Source organism: Chlamydotis macqueenii, chromosome 5 (genome assembly GCF_036417535.1).
Source record: "Chlamydotis macqueenii isolate bChlMac1 chromosome 5, bChlMac1.mat, whole genome shotgun sequence".
In the NCBI taxonomy this organism is placed as follows: Eukaryota; Metazoa; Chordata; class Aves; order Otidiformes; family Otididae; genus Chlamydotis; species Chlamydotis macqueenii.
This window is the reverse complement of record NC_141560.1, coordinates 72313439-72339489: the sequence shown is the minus strand read 5'-3', so window position 1 is coordinate 72339489 and position 26051 is coordinate 72313439. Positions and strand designations below refer to the sequence as shown.

Sequence of the window (26051 nt, the reverse complement as noted above, 5' to 3'; positions counted from 1 at the left end):
TGACCCCAAACCAGCGGCATCACCCTGACCTCCCCCGCCCCTGCACCCCAGCCGTCCCCACCAGCCCCCCCCCCGCCACCCTGTGCCCCCCGTGCGGGCCGGAGATGGGTGGGTGCTGCGTGCCAGAGGTTTATTGGGGGGAGGTGGGGTGGGGGTAAATGGGACACCCCAGGAGGGCACTGGGGACACTGGGACACTCCAGGGGGACGTGGGGACACCGGGACAGCACTGGGACACCCCAGGGGGACGTGGGGACAGGGCGGGCAGTAGGAGCCCCGTGGGGGTCCCAGCGAGCCCCCCGCCCGGCTGTGGGCCACGGCCCCGGTGCAGGTGAGGGGCTGCGGACAGGGCTGAGTTTCCAGGGTGGCCCTGGGTCCCCGTGTGCCGGGGTCATGGGGCGCCGGGGGTCAGCAGGGTGGCAGGCGGGGGGCTGCCCCACGGCGCCCAGGGCTAGAGGCCGAGAGAGAAGGTGCCCGAGTCGGTGGACTGCTTGTCTCGGCTGCAGCCCCCCAGCGCCGCGGGAGCACAGGCTGTGGGGCTGGCGGGGGGCGCGGGCACGCTGGCCTCTGGCACCTGTGGGGCAGGGGGTGGCCGCTGGGTTAGTCCCTGCCCCACAGCCAGGGCACCTGGGGGGCACAGGGGCACCGGCCAGCCCCACGCATCCCCCAGCGTGGCCTGACCCGGCCTCCCTCAGAGGCGACCTGGCGTGGCCCCGTGGCAGCCCCAGCCCCACGGCGGCTCCAGCCCCACAGCAGCTCCAGCCCCACGGCTGACCTCCTCGAACTTGCAGGCCTTGTAGTGCTCGGCTCCCTTCAGGAAATTGAGCAGGATGATGTCGCACAGCACCGTGCCCTGGGGGTGGCAGCGTTGGGGTGGGGGGGCCCGTGCTATGGGGCACCCCCTCGACGCCCCCACAGTCCCCCACGGAGCCAGGCTGCAGTCAGCTCAGGGCTTTGCCCCTCTGCCCCACACCTGTGGGGTGTACAGGGCCTTTCCCAAGCCCTCTCTGCCCCAGGGAGACGTGGCCACACAGGAGCTGAGACCGGCCACAACTCACCACACCGATGGAGGTGAAAGCTGCCACCGTGTTGATGAGGGTGGGGACGATGCCAAACTTCCCAGCCTGGGGGTGCAGAGACCCCCGTCGGTGCAGGGTCCCTACCCCCCTGGTCCCACGGGGTCCCGGAGGCCCCGAGCCCCGCACGTACGTTGCCGTACACCAGGACGTCGAAGCGGATGCCGAAGGCCTTGGTGAGGGTGCGGCGCTCCGTGCCGTCCTGCCAGCGGTAGTACGTGGCGTGCCTGCGTGGGACGGGGGGCTGGGGGCCGTGCCAGGCTGTGCACACACGTGTGACACGCGTGTCCCCGTGCGGCGGCGTGCGCGGTACCTGAAGTTGTAGCCGGCGGCGGGGGCCGGGGCGCGGCCGTCCAGGCGGGTGAAGGAGTAGCGGGGCAGGCAGCGCTCCCAGGCGCGGTCCAGGTCGCACACCCACCCGATCTTGATGCCCAGGACCCCCCCCTGCCCTGCCCGTCAGCGGGAGCCGCCCTGCGGCCCCACGGCCCGCAGCCCCGTGTCCCCACGGCCCCGTGTCCCAGGTCCCCTTGTCCGTACGTCCCTCATCCCCACACCCACGTCCCTGTGCCCACACGTCCTGCACCCCCGTGTCCCCAGGTCCCACATCACCACATCCCCGAGTCCAACATCCCCGTGTCCCCAAGGTCCCATGTTCCCGTGTCCCCTCCGTGTCCCCATGTCCCCACACTCCTCACCCCCACCTCCCATTTTGTGTGTCCCTATGTCCCCACGTCCCACATCCCTGTCTCATGTCTCAAGTCACCACATCCCATATCTCTCTGTTCTCATGTCCCTGTGTCCCATGTCCCTGTGTCCCATGTCCCCAGTCTCCGTGTCCCCACGTCCCCACATCCCGTGTCTCCCTGTCCCCACGTCCCACGTCTCTCTGTCCCCACGGTCCCACGCCCTCGTGCCCCACGTGTCCCGTGCCCCGTCCCCTGCCCCCCGCCCCACCCGCCGTGTCCCCGCTCACGGTGGCGGCCAGCGTGGGGAAGTCCTGCCCGGCGAGGCGCGCCACGTCGCCCAGCCGCAGGATGGGGCAGAGGGGCTGCTCCTCAGGGTGGAACCGGCACCGGCCCAGCTCCTGGCCGCTGCCGGGGGGCGGCAGGTTCGCCCTGGGGGGACGCGGGGGGACGCGGGGGGCGTCAGCCTGCCGGGCTGGGGGTCACGGCCCCCGCCCGGCCCCGTGTCCCGCTGCCACCCACTTCTCGAAGCCGAAGAGCGGGAAGCGGATGCTGTTCTTGATGAAGAGGGTGAAGTTTTCGGCCTCCAGCATGACGGGCCTGGGGGAGAGGGGGGAGTCCCTGGGGCCAGGGCGGGGCACGGACCCCAGCTCCCGGCCCCCCCGCCCGCGTCCCCCCAGCCCCACTCACACGTCAACGGTGTCCACCTCCGGTGGGCACCAGCCCCGGATCTCGCAGGTGCGCAGGGTCCCGTTGTAGGGGACGCAGCGCCCCGTCAGCACCCCTGCCAGAGCCCCCGTCAGCGCGGCAAGTGGGGGGCCTGTGGCCCCCCGACCCCCGCCCTGCTGCGGGAGCCCCTCACCGCTGCCCGTGGCGGGACCCTGCTCCTGGCAGTCGCGGTCGGCCGTGCAGCGGTACCGGGCTTCGCTCTGCGGGCGGGCGGGCAGGTGGTGGGCACGGGGACCCCCAAGGAGCCCCCCCACCCACCCCCCGCCCCGTACCTCCGGGCAGAGACCCTGGGCTTGGTTCTCCGTCAGGATCCGCTTGGTGACCACCACGAACACCGAGGTGCCCTGGAGGGGACGGCACCGTCACCCCCCGCCCGCCGCCCCATCCCGGGGGGACCGCGGCCGCGGGGGGCCCCGCGCCCCTCACCTGGTGGGGGGTGATGTAGTCGGCGGTGTCCAGCACGCGGCCCGCATAGCGCCCGACGCCCTTCACCTTGGTGACCACCGAGGACTCGATGACGCTGTCCCGCACCTGGTAGGCCTTCTCGTGGAGGAACACCCAGCTGGGACGACACCGGGGGTGACGGGGGGACAGCCACCCCCGCGGCACCGCCCGCGCCCCCGCCGCCCCCCGCCCACCCTGAGCCCCCGAGGCTGCCGGGCCGTGCCGGTCCCCAGCGGGTACTCGTCACCCGCCCGCCCCCGCCGTCGCCCCCGGAGCACCCGGGGTCAGAGGGACCCCTGTCACCCGCGGTGTCACCGACACCGTCCCGCCCCCGTTCCCCGCAGCGGGATGCTCTCCTGGCTGTTCCCATCCCGTCACCCGCGACGTTCCGGGCGCTGGCACCCTCGCCCCGTCACCCGCCCCATCACCCATCCTGTGCCCGCATCCTCGCCCCCCGCCCTGTCACCCGCCCCATCACCCACCCTGTCCCCCCACCCTCGTCCCCCGCCCTGTCACCCGCCCTGTCCCCCCACCCTTGCCCCCCGCCCCGTCACCCCGTTCCCGCGCCGGGCGGGGGTTCCCGGGGGTCTCACCCGACGAAGTAGGCGAGGATGAGGAGCTGCACGCCGCGGTTGACGACCCCCACCACCCAGCTGCGCACCACCACCGACTTGGGGGTCTCGTAGGAGAAGAAGGCGGCGACCCAGGGGGGGCCGGGCCGGGGGGCGGGCATGGGCAGGGCGGGGGGCTCGGCGGGCAGGGCTGCGGGCACGGCTGCGGGCACGGCTGCGGGCGGCGGGGAATGGTGCGGGCAGCGTGGGCAGGGCCGGGGTGCGGGCAGGGGGGCGGGCGGGGGGCGGGGGCAGGGCGGGGGCGGGGGCATCGCCGGGAGGAGGGGAGGGGTCGCACCCCAATGCGGGGCTGGGGGGCTGTGCCGGGTCCGCCCCGTCTGGGGGTCCCTGTGATGCCCCCTCGCGTTTCGGGGGGTGCCCGGTTTTGGGGGGGTGCTCATGTGGGGAGTGCCCCTGTGGGCGGCCCCCAGGTTCGGGGGTGTCCCCGTTTTGGGGTGTCCCCGTTTCGGGGTCCCCCACCCCTGAGGTGTGTACTCTCTGGAGTGTCTCCGTTTTGGGGGTGTCCCCGTTTTGGGATCGTCCCCTTTTTGGGGCTGTCCTCTTTTTGGGGGTGTCCCCTTTCTGGGGGTGTCCCCGTTTCGGGTGCCCGGCCCCCGAGGTGTCTGCTCTCTGGGGTGCCCCTGTCTAGGGGGGTGCCCAGTTTTGGGGTGCGCGTGCTCATGTGGCGGGTGCCCGTGTGGGAGGACCCCAGGTTCTGGGGTCGCCCCCGTTTTGGGGGTGTCCCTGTTTCGGGGTCCCCCACCCCTGGGGTGCGCCTATTCGGGGCGCCCCCGTTCTGGGCTGTTTCCATTTCGGGGGTGTCCTCATTTCGGGGTGTCCCACACCTGGGGTGTGTGCTGTCAGGGGTGTCCCCCGCAGCGGCACCGCCCGCCGCTCTACGGTGCCAGGCGGGGCAGCGCAGCCGGCGGGGGCCCGGGCAGCGGCCGCTGCAGCCCCTCAGCAGCCCCTCAGCAGCCCCTCAGCAGCCCCTCAGCAGCCCCTCAGCAGCCCCTCAGCAGCCCGCGGGCGGGGCGGGCGCGGCGGGCGGGGCGGGCGGGGGGCGCCGCGCCCTCTCTAGCCGGAGTCCTCCGGGCGCTCTATGGCCCCGCGCGCGCCGCCGCCCAGAGCGGCCCTTCTCTATGGCGGAAGTGGGGGCGGCTTCCGGCGGCGGCGGCGGCGGCGGCGGCGGGGGGAGGCTCCGCGCGAGGTTCGTGTTGCGCAGGCGGGAAAAGTGGCGGCGGTGCGGGGGGGGGCCGGGCCTGGCGAGCGGGGGGGCACCGGGGGTGGGGGGGCGTGAGACCCGGGATAGGGGGGGGCGGCAGGCCCGGGATGGGGGGGCGGAGAGGCGCTTGGGCCCGGGGGGGAGCTCAGGGTGAGGGGGATTTGGGGATGGGAGCAGCTGGGGGGCGAATTTGGGGTGCGGGGGGGCAGGGCTGGAGGGACCGGGGGCGGCGGGGGGGACACGCCGGGGAGGGGGGCGCGGGGGACGGCCCTGGGGTCGTGCCACGGCCGGGGAGGGGGAGAGAGGGGCCGGGGGTGCCCGGGTCCCCCCCCCCCCGGCAGCGGGCCGGTGCCGTCCCAGGGGGGCGAGGAAAGCGGGGCTGGGGGCAGAGCTGCGCTCGAGGGGACCGGGAGCCGCCTTCCCCAGGGCGACCCCCGCTCACCGCCCCCCGCTGCCCCCGCAGCTGCTGTGTCCCGGTCCTCACCAGCCGCTGGCCCGGGGCATGCCGGGCTGGGGGGGCGACTGAACGGCTCCCGGCACTCGGCCTCCTTCCCCTCCCGAAGCCCGGGTGCCGCCGCCTTCCCCAGCCGCCATGGCCGACACGCTGGAGTTCAACGAGATCTACCAGGAGGTGAAGGGGTCCATGGTGAGCGCGGGGGCCCGTCGCCTGGGGGGGCCCGGTCCCCGGGGGTGCCCAGCGGGGCCCCGGCGCGTGGCGCAGCCCTCCAGACCTGCTCTCCCAGCCGAAACGCTGCTGGGTGCTTCCCCCCGCCCTGCCCTGGCGTCTCTTCCGCTGCCTGCTCCTGGCAGAGGGTGTTTTGCTGATCTCGCCTGGAAGCGGGGAGCGGAGGCGCCTCGGTTCTGGAGCTGAAGTGTTTTGGAGCGTCAATGGGGGCTTTTAGTGCCAGCCCGCTGCGGAGCGAGCGAGGCTGCGGTTGGGAACGCTTCCAGGAGGAGGGAGCAGGATGCCAGCCCTGCGCGCCCGCCGCGGCTGCTGCGAGAGGGTTGTGTCGGCTGCCGGTCCGTTCCAGCACCGGGGAGCGGGCAGGGGGCTTGTGGTGGTGTTGAGCCTTTCTGGGTCACTGTAGTCCTCTGGCTTGTGGGACGTTGTCCCCGAAAGCCCGCCGGAGCTGCGGGACTGTATGGCACCAAGGGCGCTGGTGACCTTGTGCCGCCCGAATCCCAAGTTCGGGTGGTGAGGAGCGTGTGAGGCTGAAGCTGGTGGGCGGTCGGGGAAGCCCCCTCGTTTCGCCCGGACGGGCTGCGCAGCCGCCTGTTGCGCCTGAAGGGCGGTGGTTCCCCAAAGGGCGGCAGGTGTCGCTGGGCTGTGCCCCGGCGCGCGGGGAGCCGCCCCGCCTCACGCCTGCCTCTCCCGCCAGAACGACGGGCGGCTGCGCCTGAGCCGCCAAGGCGTCATCTTCAAGAACAGCAAGACGGGGAAAGTGGACAACATCCAGGCCTCGGAGCTGGCCGAGGGCGTGTGGCGGCGCGTGGCGCTCGGTCACGGCCTCAAGCTGCTCACCAAGAACGGCCACGTCTACAAATACGATGGGTTCCGGGAGTCGGTGAGTGCCCCGGCCCGTCCGTGTCCCTGGCTGGCGTCTCTTCTCCCGCTGGCTTTGCTTGTGCTGCGTGGAGCTGTGCTCCCTGCGAGTCTTGCAGCGCTGACCCCCCCAGCGACAGCGCTGACCCCCGTTTTTCTTGCCACTGCCCTTGCACTGGGGGCGGTGTCCACGTGTACGCAGTGGTTTCTGACAGGTGTTCCCTCCTTCTCCGCCCCTTCTCGCCCCGGCACAGGAGTTTGACAAGCTCTCAGATTTCTTCAAGGCTCACTATCGCCTGGAGCTGGCGGAGAAGGACTTGTGTGTGAAGGGTTGGAACTGGGGGACAGTGAGGTTCGGAGGTGAGTCCTGGTGACGCCGTTGCTGGGGGGAGGGAGCCTCCCTGCCTGGAGCGGGACAGTTTCCCACCAGCGCGGCTGTTCCTGCAGCGCCCAGCTGATCCCCTGGGCCACAGCCGGACTTCTGGCGGTGTCCTCGGGGACAGTGAGGATGTTAGCCATCCCGGGAAAACAGGAGGCACCTGTGGGCCCCAAATCCAGGGGGAAGGTTTTGCAGGCAGGGAACGGTCCCTGAGGGAGCTGGGAGCAGCTGGCAGAGCCTGCCGGTTCCTGAAGGAGCCAGAGGAGCTGGTGGATGCTTCTCCCCAATTGGAGACCAGGGGAGCGGGGAACGGACGGTTCTGCCCAGTTCGGGTGCCGGTCTCCGGGGCCGTAGCCAGAAGGGGAGAGCCTGGAGCTTTGGGAGGGAGCGTGGGATCGCAGGAGGGGACACTGCTGTGTCCCTGCGCAGGAGTTCTGCCCCTGCTGTGACGGGCTGCGTCTCCCTCCACCCCTGCAGGGCAGCTCCTCTCCTTCGACATCGGGGAGCAGCCGGTGTTCGAGATCCCCCTCAGCAACGTCTCCCAGTGCACGACGGGCAAGAACGAGGTGACGCTGGAGTTCCACCAGAATGACGACGCCGAGGTCTCACTCATGGAGGTTCGCTTCTACGTGCCCCCCACCCAGGAGGACGGTGTGGACCCCGTGGAGGTGAGTGGGGGGCCAGTGGGTTGGGCAGAGGGGCTAGCTGGGCGCCGTCGCCTGGCTGTAACTGCCTTCCCTTGCAGGCCTTCGCTCAGAACGTCCTCTCCAAGGCGGACGTGATCCAGGCCACCGGAGATGCCATCTGCATCTTCCGGGAGCTGCAGTGCCTGACGCCTCGCGGGCGGTACGACATCCGTATCTACCCCACCTTCCTGCACCTCCACGGCAAGACCTTCGACTACAAGATCCCCTACACGACCGTGCTGCGCCTCTTCCTGCTCCCGCACAAGGACCAGCGGCAGATGTTCTTTGTGGTGAGGAGGGGACCGGGGGCCTTCCCTTCCCAGGGACGGGGCACGGGGGACTTCAGGCCCTCGCCTCCTCTTCTCTTTTCAGATCAGCCTGGACCCCCCGATAAAGCAAGGCCAGACCCGCTACCACTTCCTTATCCTGCTCTTCTCCAAGGATGAGGACATCTCCCTGACCCTCAACATGAACGAGTGAGTTCCTCTTCTGCCGGGCCACTTCCTTGACCCCCTCCCTGGATCGGGGGGGCTGCGGGGGGCTGGGAGGGAGGTCACCAACCTCCCGGGCTCCCCTTCTCACCGTTGCCCTCTGTTTCGGCCGTGCAGGGAGGAGGTGGAGAAACGCTTTGAGGGGCGGCTCACCAAGAACATGTCGGGCTCCCTCTACGAGATGGTCAGCCGGGTCATGAAGGCGCTGGTGAATCGCAAGATCACCGTGCCTGGCAACTTCCAGGGGTGAGGCGTGCTGCTGCCGGCGGGGGGTGTGGGGGGCGGAAGGTGGGCGTGCCGTGGGGAGGGGGAGAGGTGCAACGCTTGCCTTATCCCCCTAGGGCAGAGAAGCTGCTGCTTTGGTGGTCTGAGGCCGGCTGTTTGCCGTTCCTCCCTGCCTGGCAGCCGGACCGGCCCCGCTCTTTCTCTCTTGTTTCTGTGGTCGGGGAGAGGGGGCCCTGCAAGACCGCGCCTCGTGCCGGGGGAGCGGCTGGCGGGCTCGTCCGGGCTGCCGGGTCCTCTGCCTCGCCGTGGGGATGGGCATGGGAAGGGCATTGGCGCCCCGCGAGCCTGAGACGGCTGCGTTTGCCCTGGCAGGCACTCCGGAGCCCAGTGCATCACCTGCTCCTACAAGGCCAGCTCGGGGCTTCTCTACCCGCTGGAGCGCGGCTTCATCTACGTGCACAAGCCGCCCGTGCACATCCGCTTCGACGAGATCTCCTTTGTCAACTTTGCCCGCGGGACCACCACCACGCGCTCCTTTGACTTCGAGATCGAGACCAAGCAGGGCACGCAGTACACCTTCAGCAGCATAGAGAGGTGGGCTGCTCTGTGCGCCGCGAGCCGGTCCCCTTGCTGGCGCCGCGATCGCCGCCGGCCCTGACTGCCCCGCCTGTCCTGCAGGGAGGAGTACGGGAAGCTCTTTGACTTTGTCAACGCCAAGAAGCTGAACATCAAGAACCGAGGCCTCAAGGAGGTACCTGCTGAGCAGGGCCGGGTCCCCGCGCCCCGCTGGAACCGCTGCCCCGCCGGCTCGGGTCGGGAGAGGGCTGGGGGCTGTCTTCTCTCCAAAATTCTGCCGCTTTTCCCTTCTTTTTCACCTCTATTTTCTCTCCTTGCCCTTGTAGAGGAAAAAGGTCCGTGCGATATCCCTTCCTCTTTCTCCTCTTCCTCCTCCTGGTGCAGGTTTCCTCTGCATGGCCGTGGTGGTCCCTGACTAAACCCAGTAACTCTGGCATGGTTTGCAAGAGGAGCCCCCCCTAACTCTGATAACTTTTCTGCCCCTCTCTCTGGAGCCCGGACGGGGAGAAGGAGGGGACGTGACGGGCGCCCCGTGCATGCGTGGCGGGCTGTGCCCACCCAGGAGCACGCCAGGAGCTGGGGTTTCCTGAGGGGGGGTGTGTGCAGGTGCGGGGAGCGCCGGGGGCGGCTCTCACGCCGGCTCTCCCGCAGGGCATGAAGCAGAGCTACGACGAGTATGCCGACTCCGACGAGGACCAGCACGACGCCTACTTGGAGAGGATGAAGGAGGAGGGCAAGATCCGGGAGGAGAACGCCAACGACAGCAGCGACGGCTCTGGGGAGGAGACGGGTGAGGGATGGCTGAGGGGGGCTGCCTGGTGCGCGGGCTTCGTCCCCACCGCTCTGGTGAAGTCCTGTCCCTCCTCGCCTCGCTGTAAGCTGATGCCTGCGCTCTCTCCTTGCAGACGAGTCCTTCAACCCCGGAGAAGAGGATGACGACGTGGCCGAAGAGTGAGTAGAGGCTGGGCAGGGCTCTGTCCAGGGGGGGATTTGGGAAGGTGCCGTTTTGGGGCGTCGCGTGGGGGCAGCAGCGGCGCGGGGCTGTGTGAGCACTGGGGAATGCTCCAGCGTCGCTGCAAAAATCCCTGGGCTTAAAAGCGTTGGGAAGCGGGTGCAGTTCGGGGCGCGCTCCGCGGTAACGACGCCACACAACCTGAAAGGGGGAGGAGAGGGGACTGGGGGTCGGCAGCTCCTGCCCCAGCGCGGAGGTGGGAGCCGCGTTCAGCCCCAGGCGCAGGCGGGTCGTGGGGCAGCGGAGCCGTGTGGCGGGGCCTAAAGTTTACAGGAAGTGAGCAAATGGGCTGTGTTCGTGGAAGGAGAATCCCCTGAGGGCCGCTAAGCACAAACACAACCGCTTCGGCTCAGGAAGTCTCCGAATTATGGGCTGCTGGGGGAGTTCAAGGGCCAGCCTTGCGGCTGCTGCGCCTCCCCCACCTTGTGGTTCATCTTTCTGGGGTGGGGGTCTCGAGCTGTTGCTGAGGCCGGGTACCTCCACGCAGGTTTGACAGCAACGCCTCGGCCAGCTCCTCCAGCGGGGACGGCGACAGCGACCGCGACGAGAAGAAGCCGGCCAAGAAGGCCAAGATCGTCAAGGACCGCAAGCCCCGCAAGAAGCAGCAGGAGGTGGGAGGCTGCTGCTGGCTGGGCCGTGGAGAGCAGGGCCTGTCCTGGCGCGGGGGCCGCTGTGCGCTGTCGGGAGCGATGCTGGGGGGCTGCGGGTCGCTGCCCGTCCGCCGAGCCGCTTCAGCGCGGCCTCCCGCTGCCGCCCGATCTGGTGCCAGCGCCTGGCTGTGCTGTGCGCTGGCGGAGCCGCCCGTCCCAGCCTGGCTTCGCCGCCTCCCGCAGAGCGGCCGGGCGCGGTCCCTCCCGAAGGGGCCTTGTGCCGCGCCCAGCCCGTCCCTTCGGCTGTTGGAGGCCTCGTCTCCCGCCGCCTGCCCTTTGGCTCCCGTGGCTGTGGCCCGGCAGCCCGTCTCCCCGGACGGTGTGGGCGGCAAGCCCCTCGTCTTGGGGCACACCCAGGTCTTTGGTGAGGGGTGCCGTTCCGGGCTCTCATCCTGGTTTTCTCTGTTCCCCCGCTCCTAGAGCAAGAAGGGGAAAGACCCCAATGCTCCCAAGCGGCCCATGTCAGCTTACATGCTGTGGCTGAACGCCAGCCGCGAGAAGATCAAGTCGGAGCATCCTGGCATCAGCATCACGGACCTGTCCAAGAAGGCGGGGGAGCTCTGGAAAGCCATGTCCAAGGAGAGGAAGGAGGTGAGGGACGGGGCGTCGGCACTGCTGTGCAGAGCGGAGCCTGGCCTCGGCGGGCTCTCGCGGGGCCTGTGGAGCCTCCCGCTGCGCAGCTGGGAGCGCGGCGGTGGGGAGGTGATGTCTTTGGGCTGCTGAGCCCCTGGGTGAGCGCAGGCTCGCTCCGAGGAGGCGAAGGGACATGGTGCGGGTGGGATCGGCGTCGGGCTCTGCCGGAGCAGGCAGGGCCCCGCTGAGCCCCTGCTTGTGCTGCAGGAGTGGGATCGCAAGGCGGAGGACGCCAGGAGGGACTACGAGAAGGCCATGAAGGAGTACAGCGTGGGCGGCAAGTCGGAGAGCTCCAAGACGTGAGTGCGCCGAGCGGCGAGGGCTGGCGGGGCGGGTGGCAGGGCTGCGCCCCTCTGAAATCGGGCTGTTCCCCAGCTGTGGCTGTGCCTCGGCCTCTCCGGGGCTGGGGGGCGCGAGGAGCGTCCTTGGCTGTCAGCGGGGTCACGCTTCTGCTGTCCCGCCCTCCGACACGCAGGGAGAGGTCTAAAAAGAAGAAGAAGAAGCAGGAGAAGCAGGTGAAGGGCAAAGCGGAGAAGAAAGGTGCCGCCTCCAAGCCTTCGTCCTCCAGCAAGTCCCCTGCCAAGAGCGTGAGCGAGAGCTTCAAGAGCAAGGAGTTCGTCTCCAGCGACGAGAGCTCCTCGGGGGAGAGCAAGAAGGAGGTGGGGCTCCTGGGGGCTGGCTGGGGGGTCCCCCCCGGAGCGCTCCCCTGGTCTCGGGAAGGCCGTCCCGTCCCCATCCCATCACTGTCCCCATCCCATCCCGTCCCTATCCCGTCCCATCCGGGCTGGGCCCCTCGGGTGTCCTGTCGGGAGCGCTGGGCGTGGGCGGCCCCTCCGTGCTGCGCGTGTCCCCGTGTCGCCGCTGCCGCCGCGGGCACGGGAGGGGAGGGGGGATGCTGAGCTTGCCCCCCGTGCCCTGATCGCGTCCCCTGCCCGCAGGACTCGGAGGAGGAGGGAGTCGCCAGCCTGCCCCCCAGCTCCGAGGAGTCGGCCTCCGGCTCGGATTAGCGCTGGCTCCAGGCCGGTTCCCAGGTCGGCGCGAGGACGGGGTGGGCCGCCCCGCGGGGACGGGGGTCCCGGGCTCCCTTGCCCCCACCTCCCCTCCTGAGGCCGTGGGGCGGGGGGGCGCCTGGCCCCCTGCGCCAGCCCCCCGTGCCTGGCCAGGGGAGCGGGGCCCCGTGGAGGAGGGAGGCCCTGGGGGTCTCGGCGCCACCTCAGCCCTGTTTTGCATCAATTTATTTTTTTTAAATACTCGGGTTTGGTTCCTTTCTTCCTTTCCTTGTTTGTTTTGGTTTTTTTTTTTTTTTTGTATTTTGGGTCCGTTCACATGGCAACTTGGATTGAATAAAAAAAAACCCTCCGAGGGCCTGCGCGTGGGTGCGGAGCCGGGGGGGAGCGGGCTGGCTCCCCTCCCCTTGCTGCCCCGGCCCCGGGCGTGCAGCCGCCCCCTCCCCGCGCTCGGCTGGCCCCCGGCCAGCGGCTGAGCTCGCTCCCTGCCGCCCATTACCGGCCCCGGAGCTGCGCTGCTGATGGAGGCCCGGTCGATGCTGATGCGATCGGGGCTTCCGCCGCGCGGGGGGAGCGGGGGCCTGATCCGATTAACGCCGCTTCCCCGCTCCCGCGCTGCGGCCGCTTCCCGGCCTGCCTGGGCCGGCCGGCCCCCGGGGACGGGGCGAGGCCCTGGCTGCCCCCCTGCTTCCTGCAGCCCAGCCGCGGAGCGGGGGGCTGGGGGCTCTGCCCTGCTGTGGGGCCGTCCCGAGTGCTGTGGGGTGGTCTCAGGGTGCTGTGGGGGTCTCTGCCCTGCTGTGGGGCTGTCCCGAGTGCTGTGGGGTGGTCTCAGGGTGCTGTGGGGGTCTCTGCCCTGCTGTGGGGCTGTCCCGAGTGCTGTGGGGTGGTCTCAGGGTGCTGTGGGGGTCTCTGCCCTGCTGTGGGGCTGTCCCGAGTGCTGTGGGGTGGTCTCAGGGTGCTGTGGGGGTCTCTGCCCTGCTGTGGGGCTGTCCCGAGTGCTGTGGGGTGGTCTCAGGGTGCTGTGGGGGTCTCTGCCCTGCTGTGGGGCTGTCCCGAGTGCTGTGGGGTGGTCTCAGGGTGCTGTGGGGGTCTCTGCCCTGCTGTGGGGCTGTCCCGAGTGCTGTGGGGTGGTCTCAGGGTGCTGTGGGGGTCTCTGCCCTGCTGTGGGGTGGTCTCAGGGTGCTGTGAGGGTCTCTGCCCTGCTGTGGGGTGGTCTCTGCCCTGCTGTGGGGGTCTCTGCCCTGCTCTGGGGTGCTGTGGGGCTGTCCCGGGTGCTGTGGGGTGGTCTCAGGGTGCTGTGGGGGTCTCTGCCCTGCTGTGGGGTGCCGTGGGGCTGTCTCGGGGTGCTGTGGGGTCCTGGGGGGCAGTCCTGGGGTGCTGGGGGTGGCTGTGTCGTGCTGTGGGGATGTCCTAGAGCGCTGTGGGTGGCTGGTGCTGCCGTGGGGTGGTCTTAGGGTGCTGTGGGTGGCTGTGGAACGTTCGTGGGGTGCTGTGGGGCGCTCCCATGGTGCTGTGGGTGGTTGTGGGGTGCTGTAGGGTGGTCCAAGGGTGCTGTGGGTGGCTGTGTCCTGCTGTGGGACCCTCGTGGGGCGTTCCCGTTGTGCTGTGTCCTGCAGTGAGGTGCTGTGGGGTGGTTCTGGGGTGCTGTGGGGCGGTCCCGGGGTGCCCAGGGGTCCCACGGGTGGCGGGGGAGGACCCAGCCGCCTCGCCGGGTACCTCCCATCCTGACGGCGGCGCCACCACCAGCAACCCGAAGGGGGCGCCGTTCTAGCTCTCCCTCTCTGTGGTAAAGCCCCCCCCTCCCGCGGCGGGCGCGGCGCGGCGCCTCTCTAGCCGCTCCTCTCCGTGGTCCGCTCGGCCACGCGGCGCCGGGGGCCGCTCCGGCCCGCCCCTCTCGCTCGTTGGCACAGGGGGGGCGTGGCCAGCGGGGCGGGCACGCGCTCATGAATATGCAGCGGCGGCGGCGGGTGAGCGGGGGTCGCTCCGCTGGGCTGGGCGTACGGGGAACCGGTATCCCCCCCCACTCCACGGGCCCGTTGTGCCCGCCGGGGCCGAAGCCGCGGGGGACCCCGCGGCTTCGGCCCCGGCGGGCACAACGGGCCCGGGACGTTCCCCCTTCCCCAAAATCGAGCGGGGGGCTCCGTTGCTATGGCGACGGGGCCTAGGCCCGCTGATTGCGGCCTACCCACCTACTCGAGCGAGGGCTTCGTTACCGTGGCAACGGGAGTAGGCCCTGCCGGAGGAGGCCTTGGGGCGAGGGTGGGGCGGACGCGGACCCCGTCCCGGAGCGGGGCCCCGGGGGCTGCCGAAGGGCGCGGGGACACGGGGCGGCTGGGACGCCGGTTCCCCCGTGGAAGTGGGTGGGTGGGGGTGTGGGGAGAGGGAGGAGGTGGACCCCGGCGTGGCAGGAGGGAGCGAGGCGGGGAGGGGAGGGGAGGGCCGGGCCGGGAGGAGGCACCGAGCGGGTTTTTCCTGTCCCCGCAGCCCCGGTGAGTCACGGGAGCGGCGGCGGCAGCCTGAGACCCGTGGGGACGGCAACCCCCCACCTCCCCGCCCGCCCTGCGCCCCCCACCCGTGTCCGCGACCCGCCCTGGACATGAGGCCGCTGCGGGGAAGGTGAGTGGGGCACCCCAAGGCCCCTGTGCCGGGGCGGCGGGGGCTGGGGGGCGTGTTTGGGGGTGCTCCCAGCCCCGAGAGGGGCCTGGCCGGCACCCTCGGGGCTGACACCCACCCTGAGGGGCTCAGCACGGGGCTGGTGCGTGGGGGAGAGGGCTGGGACGGTTACTGGGGGAAACTGGGGGCCGGCCTGGTATTCGGGGGAGCTGGCACCGGTCGATGCGGGTGCGTGTGCGTGTTGGGGTGCCGGGACAGGCTAACGCGGGGCTGCTGTGCGTGCACGAGGAGCCACGCGCTCTGGGGGGGCTCACGGCCGGTCCGGGGTACACATGGTGACCGGCGCGTTGGAGGAGCGGGGTTCGACGTGGTGTCTGGGGGGCTGCACCGTGCCCGGCTGGTGCGGGGGAGCCGTGTACAAAGGGTGGTGCTGGCGGTGTGATAGCGGTTTGGCACACTGGCCCGGTGCCGGCACAGGTGGACGCCAGGGTTTGGCGCAGGGCCGGGAGGTCAGCACCGCGGCACAGTGTGGTGGGTCCCGCCGGCCTCAGAGCCGGGGGGTGAAGGAACGCTCCCTGAAACGCTTCTCCCTCCTTCCTCTCTCCCCAGGGGCTGACCTGCACTGCGTCCGCCAAGCTCTGGCCCCGGTTTCGCCATGGCCTCCCAGCCGCAGCCCCTGCGCCCTGCCTTGCCCTGCGCCTCTGCTGCAGGCGCCGGGGGGCCTGGGCTGGCAGCTGGCAGCCTCGAGAAAGGTCTGTACCCGGGGGGGTGCGAGAGATCGGGGCTGGGGGCTTTGCCGGTCTGGTTGGTGCTGGGAAAGCCCCTCCTGGTGCCCGAGATCTGTTCTGGGCCCGGCGCGTCCCGCCGGCCTTCCCCCGGGCAGGCTGGGGGGCTGCGGCGCTCCTCCAAACACGCCTTCTCCTCTCCTCGTTTCTCTCGCAGGCAACGCTCGCCCCAAGCCGCCGGTCCGGCCCAAACCCCGGGTGCTGCCCAAGCCGGCCGTGCCTGCCAAGCCCTCCCTGCCGCACCCGCCGCCGGGGCCGCGGCACCCGCGCCCGGAGCTGCCCTCCGCCGAGAAGATGAACCGCCTGGCGGGGCCCCAGCCCTACAGTGGGGGCGGCTCGGGGGGGCCCCTCCGGCGCCCCTCCTTCACCCTCAAGTCTCCCGAGACCCCCAACGGGAGGGGGCTTCCGTCCCCTCCGGTCGCGGCTGCAGAGGACCCGAGTTCGGCCCCCGGTGAGGAGGCGGCCCCCGCCCTGCCGACCCCTCCTCGCAAAGGCCCCGCTCCTTTCAAGGTGACGCCGGTGCCGGTGGCGACCAAACTGGAGCGGTTCCCAGGCACCACCGTGGAGGAGATCCTGGCCAAAATGGACAGCAGGGAGGGCCCGGGGAGCCCGGACCGAGCCCGGCTCTCGCCCTTTTGCCCCGATCCCTCCTCTCGCTTCGGCTCCAAGACCTTCGCTGCCTTCCGGAGACGCCCCAGCGGGGAGGCAGATGGAGCCCCCGCCGGTGAAGCCCGCCCGACACCCCAGCCCGCGGTGGGCGAGCTGGGGGCGGGGGACGACGGCGGCCCGATTGCCGAGACGAGGTGAGGGCTGGGGACCGACCCTGGCGGGGGGAGGCTGCGGGGACAGGGGATGTCGCTCTGAGCCGTCCCGGGGCCGCGGATAACGGAGCTGAGGTCTGGTCGCAGCACGGGGCCGGCGTTCGCCCGAGCAGGCGGCGCCTTGAGCTGCCTCCGCGGGAAGGCCGGGCGGCCGCCGCCGCGCCGGGCGGTTTGCGCAGACCGCAGGAACGGGCCGGCCCGGTTGAGGAGCTGCCTCCGCGCCTGCAGCCCCCGAGGGCCGGGAAGCGAGCCAGCCGGCCGTCCCGCTGCCTGGCCAGGGCCCGCCCCGAGGCTGGGAATAGCGGGGAGGGGGTCGCTCCCCCAGGGAAACGCTCCCTTTTTCCCACCCTTGCTATTTTTTTTCCTGGGGGGCCATGCCAAGGCGGAGAGAGCAGGCAAATCTGCGGGACTCCTGGCTGCAGGATGTCCTGGGTGAGAGCCAGCGCTTGGCCTTGCTCCCGAAGGCCGGGCACCTCTGGGAGAGCGAGACGGGGGCTATTTTAAACTAGAGTGTGAGAAACTTGCTCTCCGAAGGACTGAAAACTTTCCGGAAAGGGGATTGCGGCTGGTTTGCCGGCTCCCTCCCCGCTGCAGTGAGAACCCTGCCACTGGTCCGGTGCTGGTTTTGGGCACGGCTTGCCGCCATTGAAGGGCCTCTTGCGGTTCACCCGAGCCCATCCTGCGGCCGGAGCGGGTGGTTTGGGGCCGGGAGAGGAAAGCGAGGCACGCGGGGGGAACTTACGCTCCTTCCCCTTTCTCTCTGGCAGCGGCTCCCCCCCAGCCGGCCTGAGCTGTGCCGGGGACCCCCGCGGACGCCGGAGGCCGCCTTCCCCCCCTGACGTGAGTTCTCGCCTCGCCCTCCTGCGCCGCGGCGGCTCCGCTCCTGGGCTCTCTCCTTTGGGGCTCTCCTGTCTCCTCCGGGGCTCCCTCTCTGCGGGGTGCGTCTCTCTCCTTTCTCCTCGGGGTGCCGACCGCCCCGTTCTCCGGGGAAGATGGGTGCCCCCTGTGCCGAGTGCCCGGGCGCGGGGCCAGGGCCAGGCCTTTGGAGGGGGTGGCGCGTGCCCGTGCCGCTGCCGAGGCGTGGGCCGGGAGCAGCCGTGAGTCACCAGCCGGGGTTTGGTGACCCGGCAGGTATGTGGCCGGGCAGGCCCTGGCGGGCTCCCCGCCAACCCCCTACCCTCTGCCGGCGCTTGGGGCGGTGACCGGGACACCAGGCCGCGGTGACACCGGGGTGGCAGCCGGGCAGCGGCACTGGCTCACCCCGGTGAGCGGGTCTAACGCCGCCGGCACTGGCGGGGCATGGCCAGCCCCGCGCGGGGGGGAGGGTGTCTGGGCTGGGGACGGTTTTACTTCCTCCTGCTTCGTTTCTTCCTCTCCATCTGTCTCGGCGCTGCTGGAGGGGGGGCGCTCGGGGGGAGCGGCAGCGGGGGGCTCAGGGCGTGGCCCGGGGGGCACGGAGCAGGGCTGGGGCTGGGGCTGCTGGGAGCCGCCTGGGCTGAGTCACGCAGGATGCAGCCTGGCACTGGCAGGAAATCCGGGCGTGGATTTGGGGAGGGGACAGGGTGGGTGCCGGCACGTGGGACCCTCGCCAGTGAGGGGGGCTGTGATTTTGGGGGTGGGGGATGCCTGGGAGGTTCCTCTCGAGTGACGTGACACCCCCCGGCTCTTTCCGCAGCTCTCCTCTCTCCAGCCGGGCGCCCCCGGACCCCCTGGCTCCCCAAGGCCCCCCACCTGCCCAGCCCCAGGAGCTCCTTTCCGGCCCGCCGAGCCCTCTGCCTCGGCCCCCGGCTCTCCCGATGCCCCCCTGGAGCTCCTGGCCCCTGGCTCCCCTGAGACCCCCGCTTGGCCTCCAGCCGAGGTCTCGGCCGCCTCCATCCAGGCCCCGGGCGCTCCCTCCTCCTCCGCAGCCGAACCCCGGCTCGACACCTCCCGCTCCCCCGGCTCCCCGCACACTCCTGGCGAGGGATCCCCCGATACTGCCAGTCCCCCCGGCACTCCCAAACTGCCACCCAGAGTCACCGGCCCCCCTGGCTCTCCCGAGGCTGCTGCTGGGTACCCCAGCCCCCCCAGCCCACCCCCCGAGCCCCCTGCTAAAGCCTCTCGGCCCCCAGGCTCCCCAGAGGGACCCGATGACTCCCCGGTGTCCCCACAGTTCCCCGAGGGTCCAGATTTCAGTCCCTTTCCCTGTCCCAGGGACTCGGGGCTCCGGCGCTCTTCCGAGGGGGTGTTGCGGCCCCCGGCTGTGGGACAGGGCATGGGGGAGCTGGGGGGCTCGCTGAGTGCCCTGCCCCGGCCCGGGGCCCCGCTGTCCGAGCTGTCCCTGGGCAGCGAGTCCGGCTGGAGCCTTTCCCAGTCCTTCGAGTGGACGTTCCCTGCGCGGGGGGCTCGGCGGCTGGCATCCCCCCCCCAGTCCCCCATCCGGGAGACGGCCGATTCGGGGCTCTCTGAAGAGAGTGAGTCGGATGGGGGGGATCCAGCCCCCTGCCCCTCGCGCTCCCGGGGCGACAGCGGATCTGAAGGGCCCGGCCCCGCGGTGGCCGGCAGCCGGAGTGCAGAGGGGGCTCCGTGTCCAGGGGGTCCCATGGCCCAGCGAGAGGCCGAGGGCTCGGAAGATGAGGAAGAGGACGAGGCAGAGCAGGATGCCACCGTGCCCTGCTCCCCTCTCTGCGTGACGGAGCCTGACCAGGACCCAGCTGAGCCTGAACCCCCGGCCCAGGCCAGCCTTCTCATCCAGACTGCCCCACCGGACCTGGCCACCGCGGCCGACTCGGCCTTGGCTCCGGCGGGTGACTCCCCCGTAAGCCTGCAGGGCCCCGGCGGGCCGGGCCAGGGTGAAGGATCCTCGCAGGGCCCCAAGCCCCACGCCGACCCGGGCTGGCTGACGGAGCTGCTGGCATCACCCAGGGCCCACGCCAAGGGGCCGGAGGTGAGGGGGCGTGGGGAGCCGTGCGGCTCCGCGTGGCGAAGGTTAATGCCGGGCCGTGGTGCGGTGTGGCGCTGGGCTCCTCTCCGCAACGGCCGGGCCTCGCTGGTGCGCATAGGGCGGTGGGACGGGTTGGGTGGCGGCTGAGCGGGAGCGTGCCGTGCTGGCAGGGAGAGCCGGGGTGCGGCTGCCGCCACGTGTGGGCCCCGCTGGGGAGCCATGGCCGGCGAGCCGGGGCTTGTGGCCATCCTCCGGTGGCTGCTAGCCACCCTGGAGCTGCGGGACGAGCTGGGGAGGGCTCGGTGGGCCCTGGCTGGGGTGGGCCCTGGGCGGGAGTGGGGGCTGTGGGTAGCCGGGGCAGCCGGCAGCTCCCAGCCTGGGAACAGGGCCCCGCAGGGCGGGGAGGGCAGGCGGCGGGATCTGGCCTCCCCTGGGAAGGGGGGACCTTGCTTCTGCTGTGGCCCCAGGCACCTGGGGTGTTTCCCCCTCTCATTTCCTCTCCAGCTCGCGTCTTTGCTGCGCGTGCTGGGACTGCGCTCCCCTTTAACACCCTCTCCCCCTCTCGCCCTCTTCCCCCAGGACCTGCTCGGCTGGTCGCGGAAGGACCTGTGCAGTGAATTTGGCATCGGCAGACCTCACCAGGCCGGCACCTTCGACTGGAGCCGTGAGGCTGCAGCCAGGGAGAGAGACTGGCCTGGTGAGACGGAGCAGGACCGGGAATTCGGGACCATATCAAGCTGGGACAGCGCCCATGGTGTCAGGGATGGGGACCGGCAGGATGAGCCCTTTGGCACCTCCAGGAAAGACTGGGGCAGCGATTACAAAGGGACGGAGCTGACGGGGGAAACAAGACCGGGCTGCAGTGACTGGCCCAAATCCCGCGGCACAGGGGAAAGCTGCCTGCAGGATCAAGACTTCGGTGCCGGCAAACCCGAGTGGGGCACAGGCTACGGCTTGGCCAGCGCGGGCAGCAGGGCGGAGATCGGCTCCGGGAAGGCCGACTGGAGCAGCAGCTACGGCGTGGGACGTGGCCAGCAGCAGGACGAGGAGCCGAGCTCCAGGCAGCCCAGCTGGGCGGGCGGATATGGCTCCGGGGACCCGGAGAGCCGGGATGGGGAGATCGCACCTGCCTGGGCTGGTGAGTTCGGGACCAGTGATGCGGAGATGAAGGACAGGGAGCTCGCCCCAAGCTGGACCAGTAAATACAGCAGTAGGGATGCTGAGACCAAGGACGAGGACTTTACACTGGGCTGGGCTGGCAGATCCAGCACTGGGGACACTGGGAGCCCAGACAAGGAGTTCGGCCCCGGCCGGCCAGCCTGGGACAGCAGCTACAGCACCAGGGACATGGAGAGCCAGGACCGGGAGTTCAGCCCCAGCAGACCAGCTTGGACTGGTGAGTGCAGCACCCGAGACATGGAGAGCCAGGACCGGGAGTTCAGCCCCAGCAGACCAGCTTGGACTGGTGAGTGCAGCACCCGAGACATGGAGAGCCAGGACCGGGAGTTCAGCCCCAGCAGACCAGCCTGGCGTGATGAGCACGGCACCAGGGACACAGAGAGCCGGGACGGGGAGTTCAAACCCAGCAGACCGGCCTGGGAGAGCGAGTACCACAGCAGGGACATGGAGAGCCAGGACCAGGAGTTCAGCCCCAGCAGACCGGCCTGGCGTGATGAGCGCAGCTCCAGGGATGTGGAGATCCAGGACTGGGAATTCAAACCCAGCAGATCGGCCTGGGATGATGAGCACGGCACCAGGGATGCGGAGAGCCGGGACGTGGAGTTCAAACCCAGCAGATCGGCCTGGGATGATGAGCGCAGCACCAGGGATATGGAGAGCCGGGACGGGGAGTTCAAGCCCAGCAGACCGGCCTGGGATGACAAGTGCAGCACCAGGGATGGGGAGTTCAAGCCCAGCAGATCGGCCTGGGTCAGCGAGTACAGCAGCAGAGAGATGGAGACCCAGGACAGCGGGTTCAAACCCAGCAGACCAATCTGGGATGACAAGTACAGCGCTAGGGACGTGGAGAGTCAGGACGGGGAGTTCAGCCTCAGCGGACCAACCTGGGCCAGCGAGCACAGCTCCACGAACACCGAAAAGGAAGAGCAAGAGTTTAGTCCTGGCCAGCTGAGCTGGGCTGGTGAGGGCAGCATGGGCCAAACCAAGCTGGTCGATGCTTTTGGTGTCAGGAAAGACGACTCGCCTGGCTCCTGCGTGCCCGATCCCCCGGCCCGAGAGCCCGGCTGGGGCCGCACCGACTGGGGGGAGCGTGGTACCACCGATGGCAGGGACTGGGCTGAAGAGCTTGGAGGAGCTGAGTGCCGCAGCCAGTTTGGCGTCATTGGGACAGAGCGGGTGCCGGATCCCTCCAGTGCCGGGGCGTCAGACGGCTCCGTGTCCTGGTCTAGAGGCTTGCAGGAGCCCCTGGGAGACTGGCACAGCGATCTCTCCTTTGGCGGCTGCCTGGGCACTGGTGATGCCGGCGAGGTTGGACCAGGCGCCACGGCCTGGGGTCAGGGCCTGGGCAGCCCGCGCGCCCCGGACAGCTCTGCCCAGCGCCAGGAGGCTGCGGCGGAAGAGCCAGGCTGGAGCCGGGACCTCGAGGCAGCCGGCTGGAGCGTGGAGCTGCGCGACGCCGAGGCCAAGCGCCGGGAGTGGGCTAGCGCCTTTGGCGCCCGCTGCGCGGCCCGGAGCCGGGACTTTGGCGCTGGGGAGCAGAGCCCGGGAGGCGACGCCGACTCGCTGGACGGGTAAGGAGGGCGCTGGCGGTGGCAGTGTGGCCCCGAGGAGGGATCCGTCCCCCTCGGCTGCCCACGCTGTCCTGCGGCGGGGACTTCCGACGCTGTGGGCCTTGTGCTGGCGTCCTGCCGTGCCTCGCTCCTGGCTGGGGCCCTGCTGCCTCCAGGCCTGGGCTGCCGGAGCTCCTCTTCCCCAGCCTTCTCGTTTCCTGCGTACCCTCCAGCCCCGCAACTGGAGCGGAAACTTTCTGAGGGACTGGGTTTGAGCTTGTCCCAGCAGGATCTGCCGTCTTGAGCTGATCTAGGAGGGGGCGATGCCTTCGGGGCTCCTTGTCCCAGTTTCCCTCTGACGTGGGGAACCCTGTACCAAGTCTGGGGGGTGCTGCTGCTCCCTCAGCCTCCCAAAAAAGCGCCAGAATTAGCCCCATGCACTTACCCACTTTGCCAGGATGTGGGAACCTTGATTTCAGCCAGGCTTACAGAGCTGGGGATTCCCGAAATGACAAATTCCCTCAAGCTGCCAGAAAATAAGGATCCCAGGAGGAGTGGGGTGGCCCCACGGGCCTCGGAAGGGCCCCAGCCTGGTCGGCCTGTATGGAGTGGCGGGGACCCCCCACCCCCTGCCCCGAGGGCCCTGTGATTTCCTGCTGCCAGCGCCTTCTTGCACCCCGGGTGGCCCTGACCCTCCTCCTCCTGTCCCTTGGGGCCACTTGGTCACCTGATGTCCCCCTGGCCCCCTCCGGGGTCTGGTGACCCTACTGAGGGGTCTGACCCCTTTCTTTGCCCCAAGGGGGAGAGTTGGCCTGGGTCTCCTACGAGTGTGGCAGCCTCCTTGCCGTCCCCAGACCTCAAATTCTGCCCCAGCCTTTGGGGGCACTTCCCAGAGGTGCCAGCTGCAGCTGGAGGAACTCTGGGGTCTCGTCCTGTCTCCCCGAGCAGAAGCATCCAGCTCCCGGACCCCAGCCCACCGATGGGCGACGCTCCGCCTGACGCCCCAGCGGCCGAATCCCCCCAAAGCGAGCCACCCAGCCGCACCGAGGGGGAGCGGGGCCTCCCCGAGCCAGCCGCTGCTCCGCGGAGCCCCAGGGCCTCCCCTCCGCTGCCGGAGGCTGCTGGTGGGACCCCACTGGACTCGGAGAGCGACGACCCCTCGGACCACCCGGATGGGAGGAGACCACCAAGCTGGGAGGAGAAGCGGCTCTCCCTGGACACCCTGCAGCCTGAGGGACCCGCAGACGACGCCGGGCAGGAATTCACCTTCCTGGAGGTGAGTGGGGAGGGGGCAGCTTCCAGCCCCCTCGTACGGCCCCGGGGGTGCCCGGCCATCGCAGAGGCGCGTGTTTGGGGGCCCTGTTCCTGTCCCCCCCAGGATGGGGGTTTTACCCTCTGGCCCTGGCATCCCCCGCGGGACGTGCTGTGGATCCAGGCCCCCCGAGCTGCTGTGGGGGTCCACGGGCACTCTGAGTGGGTGGGGCGGGGGTCCCGGCGCTCCCCGGTGCTGGGCACTGACCCGTCCCGTGCGCTCCGCAGGACACGGAGGTCCTGGACAGCAGCATGTACCGCAGCAAGGCCGACCTGGGCCGCAAGCGCAGGCACCGTGCGCCGGCCCTCCGCCCCGTGGCTGCCTCTGAGGGGGACAGCTGGATCTTCCGGGACTCCACAGGTGAGAGCCCGAGGGACGGTGACAGTGGGAGAGGGACCGAGAGGGACCGCGGGCCCTCTGTCCTCGGCAGAGGTGTCTTGTGGTGCCAGCATCCCCGTGTCCTCCCCACAGAGCCGCAGCCCGCCCGCCCGGCAGCGTCCTCTGACGAGGAGGCAGCGGAAGAGCCCAAGAGCCGGAGAGTGCGAGCATCCCCGTCGGGCAAGGGGGTCAAGGTGCCGCTCTTCCCCGGCCTCAACGCGTCCGCCCTCAAGGTGAGGCCCGCCGGGACCCCGAGCGAGCGGGGTGACGCCTCCCGGCTGGGTGGAGGGGAAGGGAAACTGAGGCAGGTTGGGCCTGGAGGCTTGGCAGGAGGCGATGGGATTTGGGAGGGGGCAGAGCACCCTGTGCCCGCCTGACTTCCCTCCTCTGCGCCCAGGCCAAGCTGAGGGGCCGAAACCGCTCGGCCGAGGAGGGGGCGCTGATGGGGGACAGCAAGGTGACCCCCCCTAAGGACCCCCACGTGCAGCGCTCCAAGTCCTGCAAGATCCCCGGCTTGAGCGGGAAACCCCTGGCGCTGCCCCCCAAGCCGGAGAAGCCGTCGGGGTGAGTGCTGGGGGCGCGGGACCCCCGTGAGGAGGGGAGGGCCAGGCTGGGGGAGCACATGTGTGGGTTTGGGGACGGGTGGGGCCAGTGCCGTGGGTGTGGGTTTGGGGATGGGGCGCAGGAGGGTGCGGCTTTGGGGCCGGGGTGCGGGTTTGGGGACGGGCGAGGCCGGTGCTGTGGGTGCGGGGAGGTTCTGGGGGGCTGCTCCCCACGTCCGTCCCCCCACAGCAGGACTGGGGATGGGTTTTCCGGAGGCGCGGGGGCTCTGGGGTGCTTTGGGGATGTAGGGGGACGCTGAGGGGTGCGGGAGTCCCCGCGCTGGCTCCGGCGGATCCACAGGCAGCAGGAGGCCGGGCCGGGCCCTTCCCCGGAGCGGGGAGCGGGGCGCAGGGCGCGGGGGAGGCTTTGCTGGGCCCGGCTTTCCCGGGCCGGTTGCCTGGGGAGCGGGGCTGCCCCACCCAAAACAGCGCTTGGGCCGCAGCCGTTAAAGCTCCAGCCCGCGCTGCGGCTCCCTGCCTGCCCCCCTGCCCGGCCGTGCCCCTGGGGTCGCGCTGGGCTGTGCCCCTGGGGTCGGGCTGGGCCCCGGGCTGGTTTTGGGGGATGCATGCTGACGCTGTGCCACCCCCCAGGTCTGACGCCTCCCCCCCACACTGGCTGCAGGCGCTGAAGCTGAAAAAGAAGAAACCTTGAGCGGGTGAGTGGGGAGCTGGGGGGGCGCTGGGGACGGACCCCGGCCCACCCTGGACCCTCCCAGCGCCCAGGGCAGGGCATAGCTGTGGCCTCCCCCTCCCCACGTTTCCGTGTCGCGGCGGGCTGCGGGGGGACGTGCAGGCGGAGGGGTGGCCGTGGCCCAGGCAGGAACGTGTCCCCACGTCCCTGGGCTCTGTGCTGCCGGGAGGGGCAGCTCCCTCCTGCCTGCTCGGCCGGGACCCCCCGTGCCGGGACCCCCCGGGGTCCTCACCCCCTCTCCCGCTGTGTCTCTTCCAGGCTCGCTCTCCGGCCAGCGCGGCCCCAGGATCGGGCCAGCCCGCTCTCCGTGGCGGGACCCCCCCTCACACACATCTATGCACTTTGTACGATGCTCGCAGGGTCCCCGGTCCCTCCCCGACACTTCCTCCCCGCTCCGCGGGCCTCCCCCAGCGTTCCCCTGCCCCTCAGTCTCCCTGTCCCGGGGGCTGGGGGGTGGGCGCGAGCCCCCCGTCCCTTGCCCTCGCCCCCTGCTCTTGTGCCGCCCTCAGCCAGCGAGCAGCAGGTCAGGATTTTGGTGCCACTTTGACAGGACAATAAAACTTCTTTGGTTGGTTCGGGGGGGCCCCGGTTGTTCTCTGGGCGCCCGGCAGGCCCCTGGGGGGGCGGGGGGGGGGACACGCCGGCGCGGGGACTGCCACCAGGAGGAGCTGTCTGCCCGCGGTGCGCGGGGCCGCGCTGCGACCTGCCCCACGCGTGGGTGCGCGCAGGGGCAGCGTGCGCGGCCGTGGGTCTGCCCCACGCGTGGGTGTGCGCGGCCGTGGGTCTGCTTCTACGCGTGGCGGTGTCAGGCCCCCTTGCCCGGGCCCACGCAGGCGCCCACCCACCCCACTGGTGACGCGCCCACGCTCCTGCCCACGGCGCTGTGCCCCTGTACCTGCACCCCGCGGCACCCCCCTGCAGCAGCAGCCCTTTGCCTTGCGCACCCCAACTCCTGCGCACACGGCTGAGCACACGCGTGTGCGCCTCTGCCCATGTGTGTGCGCCTCTGCCCATGTGTGTGCACCTCTGCCCACGCGTGTGACCTGGCCCCGCACGCCCACCCTGGCACCCAGCGGCGCCGTGCAGCCTGCTCCCTGCCCGCCCGCGCGCTGGGGTGCTGGGTGCCGGGGTGACCCTAGGCAGAGCCTGCCGCCCGCCGCAGCGCAGCCCCCCGGGAGAGGATTGCCAGGCCCCCCCGTGGCGGTGGCTGCGTGGGCCGCGAGGCTGGGCC

General features: G+C 70.9%; 3 protein-coding genes across 3 annotated transcripts; 2 read left to right on the top strand and 1 right to left on the bottom strand.

Annotated features, from left to right (window-relative positions):
- Positions 1 to 232: 232 nt before the first annotated feature.
- P2RX3 (purinergic receptor P2X 3) lies at positions 233 to 3664 on the bottom strand. The gene is made up of 12 exons (XM_086748724.1): positions 3525 to 3664; positions 2914 to 3049; positions 2760 to 2831; positions 2621 to 2687; positions 2449 to 2542; positions 2281 to 2358; positions 2049 to 2190; positions 1389 to 1519; positions 1209 to 1302; positions 1058 to 1123; positions 775 to 852; positions 233 to 573 (listed from the first exon to the last, which is right to left on the bottom strand). Exons 1-12 carry the CDS (start codon positions 3662 to 3664, stop codon positions 451 to 453), a joined length of 1221 nt encoding a protein of 406 aa, XP_086604850.1. The 3' UTR covers positions 233 to 450.
- A 993-nt stretch (positions 3665 to 4657) lies between these two features.
- SSRP1 (structure specific recognition protein 1) lies at positions 4658 to 12236 on the top strand. The gene is made up of 17 exons (XM_086748259.1): positions 4658 to 4749; positions 5228 to 5410; positions 6144 to 6329; positions 6562 to 6667; positions 7164 to 7354; positions 7432 to 7662; positions 7745 to 7848; positions 7981 to 8109; positions 8461 to 8682; positions 8767 to 8839; positions 9316 to 9454; positions 9570 to 9615; positions 10164 to 10287; positions 10747 to 10917; positions 11167 to 11258; positions 11435 to 11618; positions 11898 to 12236. Exons 2-17 carry the CDS (start codon positions 5357 to 5359, stop codon positions 11964 to 11966), a joined length of 2121 nt encoding a protein of 706 aa, XP_086604385.1. The 5' UTR covers positions 4658 to 4749; positions 5228 to 5356; the 3' UTR covers positions 11967 to 12236.
- Positions 12237 to 13858: 1622 nt separating this feature from the next.
- On the top strand, positions 13859 to 25395 carry CNOT12 (CCR4-NOT transcription complex subunit 12). Its single transcript, XM_086748258.1, has 13 exons — positions 13859 to 13933; positions 14451 to 14582; positions 15189 to 15331; positions 15522 to 16167; positions 16953 to 17025; positions 17861 to 19111; positions 19688 to 21858; positions 22786 to 23113; positions 23377 to 23509; positions 23621 to 23760; positions 23925 to 24091; positions 24721 to 24785; positions 25079 to 25395. Exons 3-12 carry the CDS (start codon positions 15235 to 15237, stop codon positions 24779 to 24781), a joined length of 5067 nt encoding a protein of 1688 aa, XP_086604384.1. The 5' UTR covers positions 13859 to 13933; positions 14451 to 14582; positions 15189 to 15234; the 3' UTR covers positions 24782 to 24785; positions 25079 to 25395.
- The last annotated feature ends 656 nt before the right edge of the window (positions 25396 to 26051 follow it).